This window comes from Nilaparvata lugens, unplaced genomic scaffold (genome assembly GCF_014356525.2).
Source record: "Nilaparvata lugens isolate BPH unplaced genomic scaffold, ASM1435652v1 scaffold5297, whole genome shotgun sequence".
Taxonomy (NCBI): Eukaryota; Metazoa; Arthropoda; class Insecta; order Hemiptera; family Delphacidae; genus Nilaparvata; species Nilaparvata lugens.
In genome coordinates this window covers 8,854-22,012 of record NW_024091164.1, presented here as the reverse complement: position 1 = coordinate 22,012, position 13,159 = coordinate 8,854, and the positions used below count along the sequence as shown (strand labels likewise).

The 13,159-nt window shown below is 33.9% G+C and overlaps 1 protein-coding gene across 1 annotated transcript; it reads left to right on the top strand.

Annotated features, from left to right (window-relative positions):
* Positions 1 to 204: 204 nt before the first annotated feature.
* On the top strand, positions 205 to 8,061 carry LOC120355935. Its single transcript, XM_039444694.1, has 5 exons — positions 205 to 240; positions 2,216 to 2,476; positions 3,952 to 4,105; positions 5,543 to 5,717; positions 7,896 to 8,061. Exons 1-5 carry the CDS (start codon positions 205 to 207, stop codon positions 8,059 to 8,061), a joined length of 792 nt encoding a protein of 263 aa, XP_039300628.1.
* Positions 8,062 to 13,159: the final 5,098 nt, after the last annotated feature.

Sequence of the window (13,159 nt, the reverse complement as noted above, 5' to 3'; positions counted from 1 at the left end):
GGCTCTGTTATCTGTTGAACGAGGATTAATGTTTGCGATATTGTGAACTATCTCTGTTCAGTGTGACTCATCCAGTTATCGATTGGAGGTGTCCATGAAACGCTACAATCTGTTTATTGCAAAATAAAATTTTCATGTAGTTGAGTGAGCAGTGAGTCGAGAGACTGATAATGTGAAGTGTTGCGATAAATGCAAGTCTTTAACATGCAAGTCAATGGAGAAACAAACGACGATATGGAGGTATTCCAATATTTCCTGTAACTAGTTTCAGTTCAGTTTTTTCAAACAATCCTCATACTATTTTTAAAAATAGTGATTATGAAATTTTAAACGCTTTATCTCTTTTAATATTTTGTGATTTTGGATTTTAAGTTAAAATATTATTGTGGCTTGGTTCTCAATCAGTGGTACTGAATATTGAATGTTATGTTGTATCCAAACGAATTTAGTTTTCTATTACATATCAATATTGAAGAAATAATAAACCAATTAGGATACATGTATAAGTATACCAAATAATAAGTACAAGGTAGTTGAGTTCTCAATCAGTGGTACTTGAATATTGAATGTTGTATCTAAAAGAATGCAGTTTTCTATTACATATCAATATTGAAGAAATAATAAACCGTAAGGATATATGTATAAGTATACCAAATAATAAGTACAAGGTAGTTGAGTTCTCAATCAGTGGTAATTGAATACTAATGTTGTATCTAAAAGAATGCAGTTTTCTATTACATATCATTATTGAAGAAATAATAAACCAATTAGGATACATTTATTAGGATACCAAATAATAAGTTCAAGGTAAATGAATATTTTGGATTTAAAGGATCGAATCTTCTTTGGTTATTCCTCAGTTCCTCATTGATTATCCTTTTTATCAATCTCAGAAATTTCGCATTAAGCTCACCAGTTATCTCTTTTTACGATCACCTCTCAATTTCTCACTTTATAGTAATTTTATACATTGTAGCTTTTCAAACATAAATTTGTTGTCGTTGAAGATTCTTATCAACTATTGCTTCATCTACAATTTTCATCAATTATGTGAACACTGAAATTTGTCTTTGAATCTATTTGTGTTACATATTTATAAGCCAAAAGCTAGAATTCTAGTTATTTAAAATTCTCTGTTATATTAGTATCATCTCAATTCTTTATGTAAAGCTAAGCATAAAGTTCTGTTAGGCTATATTATTCAAAGCTCACTTCATATACTTTCATTCTCTCATCATCATCTCTCTCAATCATTACCCACGCACAAGCCTAAGAGCTTATGTGGGCATCACCCTCAGTATTATTATCTTTCAGTTCATACATTTGTCATATTATTATTATTAGTATATTATTATTATTATTATATTATGGAGATCTAAATAGATTCTCACGACGAATGAGATAAAATATATTATTATTTTATGATTACTCTAATTGTAAACTGTCATATTATGTCAAATGAGGAAAAATTTGAATATAAAAAAATTATAATATTCAGGTAATATTCTATACTTTATTTCATGCTCTGTCCTTGAGGCACTGTGACACAACTGTTGTTATATCATTTCTGAAAATTCTCCAACTGGAGAGGTAACATGTTGAAAATAAGAAATATTTATAATTATTTATTATATCATATCATTTTGTAATCCGCGTTTAATGGATTGCATTTTGTAATGTATGAATTTGAAGAATGTGAGAATATTCGTATTTCAGTAGCATAGAGTAAAGATTTCATGATATTACTTGTAATCAATACCTTAATACCTTGTCTCAATCAATCAATCTCTCTATTCAAGACATACAATGTATATGTACATGAATGCGTCATCAATAAAAATACTTCTAATTCTTAAACATAAAACTAGAAAGATAGAAAGAACACAACAAAAAAGAGACAATACAATAACAAACAAGGTAGGTAATGTATCCCTAATTCCCCGGGCAGAATTCTTCAAACTATAAATTTCTAACTCTATTAGGTTCTTTTCAACTCGATTTTGAATCTTGCCCTATCCGTTTCTCTCCTTATGATACTCGGGAGGACCTGATGAATTTCATGCCCCTATACACTGGCCTTTGTTAAAATTTTTCTCTCCTATGTTCCATTATAATGAAATCATTTCTATATCTTGTATGGTAATTGTGAACATTGATTGCCTATTGAATGAGTGCTCCTATAGTCTAGTAGTAAGTGAATTCAATTGTGTTGCAGTCGTTTGAAGACCTGGAGTTCAGCCTGCTGGAGGAGAGGCGTGCTGTGCTGTCGCGACGCGAGGAGGTAGGGCGGGAGGCGTCGGAGGCGGCCGCCAGGTGTGGCGAGCGGCGGGGGCGGCTGCAGGCGCTGGAAGGGCAGCGACAGGCGGCAGAGACGCAGGCAGCCGCCTCCGCTCATCAGCTACAGCTGCAGCGGCTCCAGCTGCTAAGGCATATCGAGGAGGCTCGCAGTCGACTGATGCTGCTCGACCAACACAGGGTTAGCAACTTTTACCCTGACATCAAAAAAAAAATCTCAGTAATTTTAATCGTGATTAATTTTAGGATAACCAATCAGAGAAGTTGGTTCTCAATTAATCACGATTGTGATTAATTTTAGGAATAATTAGAGAAGTTGGCTCTTGATTAATCACGATTATGATTAATAATTTTAGGAGAACCAATTAGAGAATTTGGTTCTTGATTAATCACGATTGTGATTAATTTTAGGGTAACCAATTAGAGAACTTGGTTCTCGATTTATCACGATAGTGATTCATTTTTGGAGAACCAATCAGAGAAGGGTTATCAAAATGTATAAACAAGGATGATAAAGTATTAGGAGTGGATCCCCACCCCTCCCACCGAAGCCGCTTATTTGGACGGCAGCCATCTTGTGGTAGGTAGGAAAGTACATGCTCTTATGGAGGAAAGCTTATTTTTTGTTGATTTTCAATGATTTATTACGATTTTTAAAATTTTAATCATGGTATCTTTATTCGCTGCATAGGGTGTACTAATCGTGTATCGAAAAAGTCACCTGATACATTTCACAGGTAATTATTAGTTTTATCATGTTTATTGCATTTAACATTACTTGTTTACTATTAAAAAGTCAATGATTTCTCTTTGAAATAGTAGGCTAGATATTCTTGAAAACTTCTTTTGTATGAAGAAAAAATTTTTTATATTCATCGATTTGAATAATAATGTCAACTGTAGGAGTGATTTAAGAATTTACCAAAAATGTGGCAAGCCACCAACAATGTTTACACTAAACTTTGATGTAGGTCACCCGCTTCAAATTTATTGTTGTTATCGAATTGCTATTTTATTGTGATAATAGTCGTATGAATTTTGTTCAATTTTGAACAACTAGAAATTTTAAGACAATTAACTGGGCTAGTAAAGTGAACTTCAGTCCCAAAATTGTGACTTTGGTGCGACCAAACATTTCATTATTATTATTATTATTATTATTAAATATGCATCCAAATAATCTATATATACAAAGATACCTTTACAAAAATAATATAGATGTAATTATGTGTATTATATGTATTATATTAAACATTCAAATGCAATACAGTGGCTCTGGAAGAAGAACTGAATATTTTCTAAGGCCAGAATAGTAGCTCTGAAAGAAGAACTGAATATTTTCTAAGGCCAGAATAGTGGCTCTGGAAGAACTGAATATTTTCTAAGGCCAGAATAGTGGCTCTGGAAGAAGAACTGAATATTTTCTAAGGCCAGAATAGTGGCTCTGGAAGAAGAACTGAATATTTTCTAAGGCCAGAATAGTGGCTCTGGAAGAACTGAATATTTTTCTAAGGCCAGAACCGGATATTTTATGCTTCGAAGACGAGGTTCTAAGACCTGATTTTAATTTCCTACAGAAATGTAAGGCTGTTGTTGGCATCAAAACCATTGTTTGAAAAACTGTTTAAAATTATATTTTTTCCAATTTGGTTACAGGATAGTAAGAAGCAGAGCCAAGATGATTTGGACAGGATATCGAGGGTGACATCCGGTGCACCGATGGAAGTCTCAACCAATTCACTCGGCAGAAGAACAATAGCATCCTTACAGGAAATTGAACGGAATAGGCAGCTGCATCTCGCCAAACAAGGTAAGCCACAACTCTTTGGATTTTTTAACAGAAATGTCCTTATAGATATGGGAATATCATCTAGGATAGAATTGATATGCATCTAAGTAAATAGATTGGTTGAATTGATGGTCACTTGACAACTCGCGTAGGTTGTCTCATTTTTGCCAAAAATATCATTTTGATTTTTATTTCAACCCAAGGATTCCAACAAAAAATTTATAAAATTGTTGGAACTTTGACCGCTTGAGCCAACTATAGTGTTGTACAATCGCTTCCCGGTGATTCGGAACCCACCTAAAACTCCATTCTTATCACCATCCGCCTCATCACCCACGCACAAGCCTAGAGCTCATGTGGGCATCACCCTCAGAAAAAAATCATTGTCAGTCGATGAAAAATGTGCAGTAGGTACAAATTACAACCACCACAGCACAATTTCCGCCAATCACCCTATAGCTTCAGTAGTTGGTGGGATGCCTATTGAATTTGTAACCTGTATTTTTTTGAGGGTCAAAGTGGTGTGACAGGTATGACTAAATTTGATCATAGAGAAAAGATAGCATAAATAGATATCCCATGGTATAGGACGTTTATGTTCCAAATGTCACTGTTAACTCAAGACCCAGTAGTTGTTTTTGGTGATGCTGGTAGTCTCTCATACGGTGATCCCGGCCAAAACAGTAATAATAGGCAGTTGTAGGCTAACCGTCCACTGGAACCGTATTCAACCGATCCGTTCGGCCGTTGGATCGGACGAATCTGCCGGCCAAACACGGTCGTCCATTGGAACCATTTTCGTCAGTCTAGTTCAGTAGTTGGGTGGTTGCCAATTATTGAATTAACTACTAACATAGCCACCAACATTTTTCATAAACAATGATTATAATTGCGATTTTTAAAATTGAATAAACAAATATCCACTAAATTAGTTATTCATTACAATAATCTTACCTTCAGATCCTATTTATTCTGCAATCTTTGTCCACAGATTCCTTTGAACATCACGACGATGATATCTTTTGCCTCGCATATCCCACAATGGAACAAGCTCTTGAACCAAACTTATTAACTTTTTCATTGACCATAGTTAAAACTTTATAAAACAGAACAAGTTCAAAAAACAAAAACAGACAAGACTGTGAAACAATTTTGAGGTTAGGATGATGTTGTCTCAGCTAGACTTCGGCCGGATAGAGCCGGAAAATCCCATTCAATTCGGATCGAAAACTTGATCGGCCGAAGACGGCCGTATGAACCTGTTGCAATGGACGTGTATCTGTAGACAGTTGAAATTTGAATCATAAACTACCTATACCATGGGATATTTTCGTATGCTATATTTTCTGTGTGTACTAACGCAATGTTTTTTTAACTATTTGACTGTATACTTTATATTATAACAACAATCAAATTAAATAAAAAGTGGAGGTTAATTGTTGGTTGTTGTGTTAACAGGTAGCCTGGTGATAGAGGAGGAGCGGAAACGCGTGTTGGAGCTGAAGAGAAGAGTGCAGGATGAGGCGCGGGCAGAATGGGAGGAAAGGAGACAGCGCGAACACAACTGCCACTCACTCAACAGTGTCGGCAGTGACGAGTCCAGTCTCACCTCCAGTGACCTCCACACCGAAAGGTCAGCTATAAACATTATTATAAAAATACTTCACTTATATGGTCTACTTTTTAACAAATTAATAAAAACAATATAAAAACTTGTAGTACCCTTTATTATTAAAAACTTTAAAATCTTTCAACGAATAGTCCTAAGTTATGGTTGAAACTAGTCGTTGAAATATTTTAAAGTTTTTTTATAATGAAGGGTAGCCTACTACAAGTTTTTATATTGTTTTTATTGAACAGTATAATTTATGCGTAATGTACAGGGTTGGGTAATGAAGTATGGAAGATTTGGCACAGCTGTTATATACTCATTTTTGAATGAAACGAACATTTTCTTTTTCCAGTATCTACCTTGAATGTTGCCATTTTTGACCGAGCGAAGTGAGGTCTAAGATTCAAGTGTCGATTTGTATGTCATCAAGCTATCAAAATGAAAAAGTTTTCTCAGGAAAACATTTTTTTTCAGAACATTACTTTTTGAGATATGAGCGCCTAAAGTTTACATTTTTGGGACAGAACATTTCAAATTCGGTAAGAGATAAATCAATGAGATTTAGAGGATAGATTCATCATGGTATTGTTGATCTGTTAAAACAAAAATTTTCTGAAAATATCAATTTTTGAACAAAGGTATTCAATTTACCAAAAATAACTCAACTAAAAGTTATTTTTGGTTATTTTCAGTAAATTGAATAACTATCTTGAAAATTGATATTTTCATGAAATTTTTGTTTTTCCAGATCAACAATACCATGAAGAATCCATCCTCTAAATCTCATGGATTTATCTCTTACCGAATTTGAAATGTTCTGTCCCAAAAATTTAAACTTTAGGCGCTCATATCTCAAAAAGTAATGTTCTGAAAAAAAAATGTTTTCCTGAGAAAACTTTTTCATTTTGATAGCTTGATGATATACAAATCGAAAAACTTTGAAAAATATCACGAGTAGAAAGTTTATTTTTAGCCTTTTCACAGCCTTCCACATACACGTGGAGCACTGAGTGTGACAATAATATAAGAAATTCTAGCAATAGAACGCTCAACGCTTCGTAGATAATGAATTTTTTTTTAACGTTTCCATGAGTGTATGGACACAAACGGACGCCATCTAACATATTCATTTACCGTACTTAGTAAATGTTTTAATTTTTTTCAACTCCTCATTATTGTCAAAATTGCAACATTCTAGATACATACTGGAGAAGAAATTATTGAGTTTCTTTCAAGAATGAGTATTTAATAGCTATTCCAAATCCTACATACTTCATTACCCAACCCTGTATTATGTGAATATGTAAGTAAGAGAAGATGTCTCCAGATCCCTAATTGTCAATTTAACAAGAATCTTGTCCCTAGCATGAGCCAAAAATAATTATGTAGTCATTGAAAGCAAATTGAAAATGAGTAAAGTTATATTTTTTAATGATGATAATGTACAGTAATATCAGAAAAGAATAAACCCATGATAATGTACCACTCTGAAATTTGAAACCATATTATTATTTTTTTAGAATATTGTTGATCTGTGAATCCAAGTATGTAAAAGTCCGCAAATTATCTTTATATTGAGCATACATGTTTGAGACAATTCCTTTGAAATGTTCATGCAGAGGATATTTTTCAAATTTTTCATAGAGAATCTTTGCTAGCAATAGTTTTTCAACCCTTATCTAGTTTTAATAGTTCGAATATTATGCTACAGATCAGTTATATCCAGCACATATTTACCTATTAATTATTGACAGAGGGGGCTTCATAACGCTAAAAATTGATCTGATAATAGCATTCAGATAATAAGCAAGTTGGTTGTTGAATTGTTCACCCATCTTATAGAATAAGTCATATTCTTCTATTAGTGTTTGTTCAAAAAATTATGCTAAGCGCACTCGTAGAGGGCTGATTGGCTCAGCTGCTAAATCAAAGCGATTAAATAACGGCTGCTGCAAGGGTAAGTTGCTTTCAGTCGAATCACTGTGTTCAAACGTATCTTAATATTCTAATCATCCCAAAGTGATTGAAAATTCGGTTACATTTCGGTTCATGAGTTGGTCCCTAATTAATGCCCTTCATATGATTTTTTACACTGAAAACACAAATTGTCATGGTGCACCAAATTCAGTTATATTAAGATGGACCAGTTTTCCTGCAGTATTGCTTTCTATTGAATATAATTTTTTATTTTTTTTTCAGCGCTAGCAGCGAGGATGTTGAGAAACGACTTCAAACTCCTTTAAATGGGAATAAGACTGATGTTATTCTAGGCAACAATGTATCGAAGGTAAGAATCTTCAAAGCATCTCATTATAAAATTAGTGTTAGCTTGACAACTAGGAGGGAAGAAATTTGGCAACTGTAGACTACAAAAAACTCAGTATTTATCTGATAAATTGCAAATATAAAGTGAATGTCTTAATGGTTGATTTCATGTAGGTACTCTATGAATTTCAGTGGTCCTTCTCTTCTGTTTCGTAGTGGACAAAAGCATTTTATCAATCAAAACCATCCAGTCGCTTTCAGCTATCTAGCTCTCGCATTTTTTACAGCTGATTCAAATAATTGGACATCATACATCATTTCTTAATATCATTTCACGCTATTTAAATCATTTCATTAACCGTGGCATATTTATTTGTTTGCATAGAATCTACTTCTATGGATCATATATTATGATCTGCTCTTATCCTATCCATTTCTTGTGCTCTTGGCATTTGTTCAGAATTTACAAATCATCCTCACCAATTTCCGTTGAAAATAAACATCACGAGAGTGGACTTGCAATTTATTGTTATTAGTGTGGAATCGCTGGAAATACACGCATTTTACATTAGAGTTGACATCATTATAAGACTCAATAGTTCAGTGACTCGGATTCTTGGTTCAATAGACATTTCCTTACAACCAGAATTCTTGTTCCAACTTGAATATTTCAATAACTAATATCGTGGCTCCGAGCTTCGCATGTTATTTTTATTTATTGATAAACAGAACACAATTCTCTAAAATGATCGTGTTCATATTTCACAGCTGGCTATCACGTCATCTCATGAATCTCGGGGATGCGATATTTTTATTTTTCACATACTCACTCGCTTACTTTTTTACTATCCACAGCTGTTTCAGCCAAGGATGAATTATCCTTTTAATGTAATTCAGCGAGTTTTCCCCAGGATGAGACCTAGTGCAATCGAATCTTCATATCATAAACTTACTATATTCCAAATTTCCTGAAAATCGTTAGAGCCGTTTTCGTGATCCGTTAAACATAAATAACCAGATATAAAAATAACCAGATATAAAAATACCAGATATATCAATACAGAAATTCTCGCTTAATATAATAGGATTAGGTATATCAATTGTTGAATTCGCAATGCATTGAATTCCAATGTAAAAGTAATTATATGGTTATTGCACTTTTTAAACTTATCAATAAAATCGTATTAATGATTGAATCCATGTTGTATTTATATAAACTAGATATTGTGCTTTTTATAGTATTTTTCAATATTGGGAATCAAGTTAACCGTATCAAAAAACTGAACATCAAATTCAACAAAAGTAATCGCTTTTGATTGTTGAAATGAATCATCTAATTAATTATACAATTCAATATTATTTTGTTAGGAGTCAGTGGTTATCGAAACCCTGTTTCAATATTGTGAATTCACAGTATCAATACAGTAATATCGGGGCACCGAGCTTTCCTCGTTATTTTCATTTATTGATAACAGAACACAATTCTCTAAAATGATCGTGTTTATATTTTACAGCTGGCTTTACGTCAGCTTATGAATTCCGGGGATGCGATATTTTGATTTTCCACAGAATCTCGCTCACTTTTTACTATCCACAGACGACGAAAGTCTCAACTGTTTCAGGATGAGTTATCCTTTTAATGTCGTTCAGCGAGTTTCCCCAAGGATGAGACCTAGTGCAATAGAATTTTCATATAATAAACCTACTATGTTCCAAATTTCGTGAAAATCGTTAGAGCCGTTTTCGAGATATAAAAATATAAACAGATATACAGAAATTGCTCGCTTAATATAATAGGATATTAATTTCTAAATAATACAGATTCCATGTTTTTGAGAGCGTATTTTTCCAAATCTCACACGTCCCAAACTTTTAGATTGTTATCATTTTTCTCATTATACTCATGAGTATAATACTCATGACTTATGCATGGATAATGATAGATAATACGATTATACTTCGGTATTGGGTTTGTTTTCCATTTGAATTAAAAAATTACACAAAATTACGAAATTGAAGAAGTTTTGGGCAATAGCCTGTTTTTATCTTTTCCGACTACTGTATTGTTTACTCTATCCAATAAATAAATAAACAAGTTGTGAATACTTGTGTAATACCATATTATATATAATATATATGTATAATACTATAATATAGTATTGAAATAATATGTGTTATACCATTGTATTATATCAGCCAAACCTGATAACAGCGCTCACACTCACATTCCGGGACGACACGTCACGGTAAGATAGGACAGAAAGCTCTATGTTTATTTAGGATTTTTTCTAGACATTTTAAATTGATAAATTATTTATTAATTTTTGAGAAAACATAACAACAGGTCAATGTAACTTACTGAGCGCGAGGTCTACTATTCACAGAACTACTAGTAGACAATACTAACGTTGATGGAAAGGTACATTTTCAAGATGTTCGATGTTTTTGAACGGGTAGTATTATAGTCCACTAGACAGCTGATTTATGATGAATAATTCTAAAGTCTGAATTTTACGGTTATATTGGCGTTCAAAGCAGACTCCTTTTCCTTTTGTATTATCCTTAAAATGCAAAATTTCAAAAAAACCGTATGATTTGTAAACTTCGTCGCGAAATTCAAAATGAACATACCTGTCAAATTTCATGATAATTTATTGCTGTGTTTCGCTGTAAATGCGGAACATAAATATAAACAAAATATAAACATATAAACATAAAGAGAAATGCAAAACCATGGCTTACTTTAGATAAATATAAATATTATATATTTATATCTATAGTAGTATTACTATCTATAGTAGGCTATGGCAAAACTGTCGACTTGAAACTTAGACCTCACTTCGCTCGGTCAATTATATGGGAAACAAAGCATGACCGAAACAGCTATTGGTTATTACTATCAAGAATCTATCCCATAGCGACTCATTGAGTTAGAGAAAAAAACAACCTGTGCCTAGTTTATTTATGGAATAAATACGATAATACTCCTCACAACCTCTATGGAATTTTTGAATGAATTTTCTCATCTAAAATTTTACGTTCATATCACTTATCTAATTTTACATTCTTGTGATGTATTTATTTATTCAATGCAAATACAATCCAGGCAAAAACAACAGGCATTTGCCCAAAACTGCTTCAAAGCTTAATTCGCAGTCTAAAGGTTATGTTACTTATGTAACTAAAATGATAACTTAATTCGCACACAATTTTGAGTAAAAAAATGTATTTACTACAATTTAGAATTTATTTACTGTGATGTATCCAGTGAATCAGTGGTGCCTGGCTTTCTTACAGTAATCCAGAGTTTTATCTGAAAATAGCAGTTAAGAAATTAACACCATAGAAAAACAATAGCGTAAGTAGATATCCCATGGTATAGGGCGTTTATGTCGCAACTTTTACTGTATCTCAAGCCTATAGTTCATGTAATTCTTTCCAGTGAAGCTGTGTGACGCTGGTAGTCTCTCATATTTTGCCGTTCATACACTCTCACCCCAACAAAACAGTAAAATTCGACAATAATCGACAGTAATCGGCTTGGGATAACAGTAAAAGTTGCGACATAAACGCCCTATACCATGGGATATCTACTTACGCTACTGCTTCTCTATGTTAACACGTATTGGGCGTAGAAAAAGCAGGAAGTGGGTAACATGAGACGGAGGAGAAGTAAAATTTGTAAATTAGGATGGGTGAGGGAGATGGTAGGGGGGGGGAGAAAGACAGCGCGCTGCCAACACTTTCGGCCGAATATTTTGGAGTGCGACAGGTGAAGAGTACAGAATAAACGTTTGTCATAAAGCCGCGTGAGCAGGTGATTAAGTCGCTTGTCATTTGCGCGTCCTCACAACACGCCGGGCACCAGTCGATGATTTAGAGCTGGCTCTCTCTCTCTTCCCTTTCTCTCTCTCTCTCTCTCTCTCGTCTTACTCACAACCATGTTGTCCCATCGTCTCATCTCTCTATCCTAACCATCGTGCGACCTTGTCAGTTTGAAAATAACTTTGTGGCGACAATTTTGTTTTCAGTTTCATATCCAGTAAAAAAAACTACCCGGGACCCAATGAACTTGCCACTCATGCATCTTTAGTGACAGTGCCTGTCAGCATTCAACCTCAACACTTCTCATTCTACTAATGCTGACAGTTCTGAACTGAATCCCATTATAGCAGAATGAATAATATCCGTCAGTAGTAAATAAACTAGGCACAGTAATTAAATTTTTGTTCACCTCCTCGTGCATTGTGATGGTGCTGGCCAGCCTAGTGTGTGGGAGTCAACTGAATTCAACTTGCTTTATATTTACGACAGCAAGGACCACCATTCTCTAGTCGAGTGGCTCCATTTCAAAAGTCTGCTGACTGAATTTTTGGGATGTTATGTCTTTTGAAGAGACAAAAATAATGCAGGATTAGTAGCATCACGTTGAATTGGTTGAAACCAACTGTAGCTGATCGTCTAATGCTCTGTCTAAAGCCTAAATTAGTCCAAAGCCTAATGCTCTGCAGAATCCTACACTAAAAGCTTTATAAAATACATTGAATATTCTTGTAAATGATGATGTGAAGAAAACGTGTAGGACATAATGTGGAACATTATAGAATTATCTCGCCCAATTACAAATTTATCCACTATAATATAGTATTATATTATAAGCCTTCTTTAGCGACCCTATAGAATTTTTCCCCTATACAGAGTGTTCTGAAAAAAGGTGCCCATAAGCCAGGGCGTGATTTCTCACATTAGAAGAAGAAAAAAAAGTTCTAATTAACATAGGTCCGAAAATGTTAAGTTACCAAGTTATACAGGGTGAAAGATTTCGTCCGATTTTCAGTTCCCCTGCTGAGCCCTGGATGCGACAATAAGAAATTCAATAAAATTCAATTCAAGATCGCGGAAAAGATGGCGGATGATTAACCATGTTTTTCACGGTTTTCTCGAAAACGGCTCTAACGATTTTCTTCAAATTCATACCATGGATAGCTATTTATCAGCTCTATTATCTGGCATGAGTCTCCTTTCTGGGAAACTAATGGGGGGTCCACCCCATCCTTGAGAAATAGACTTTGTAACCTCCTTCTCGTGCATGAGGTAGGTAGGTAGAGCAGTTCATAAAAATAACACATAGTCGAGATATTTTTGACGACTTTTAAAAAATATCGAATTTCACAATTTACACAAAGGAAAAAGTACTC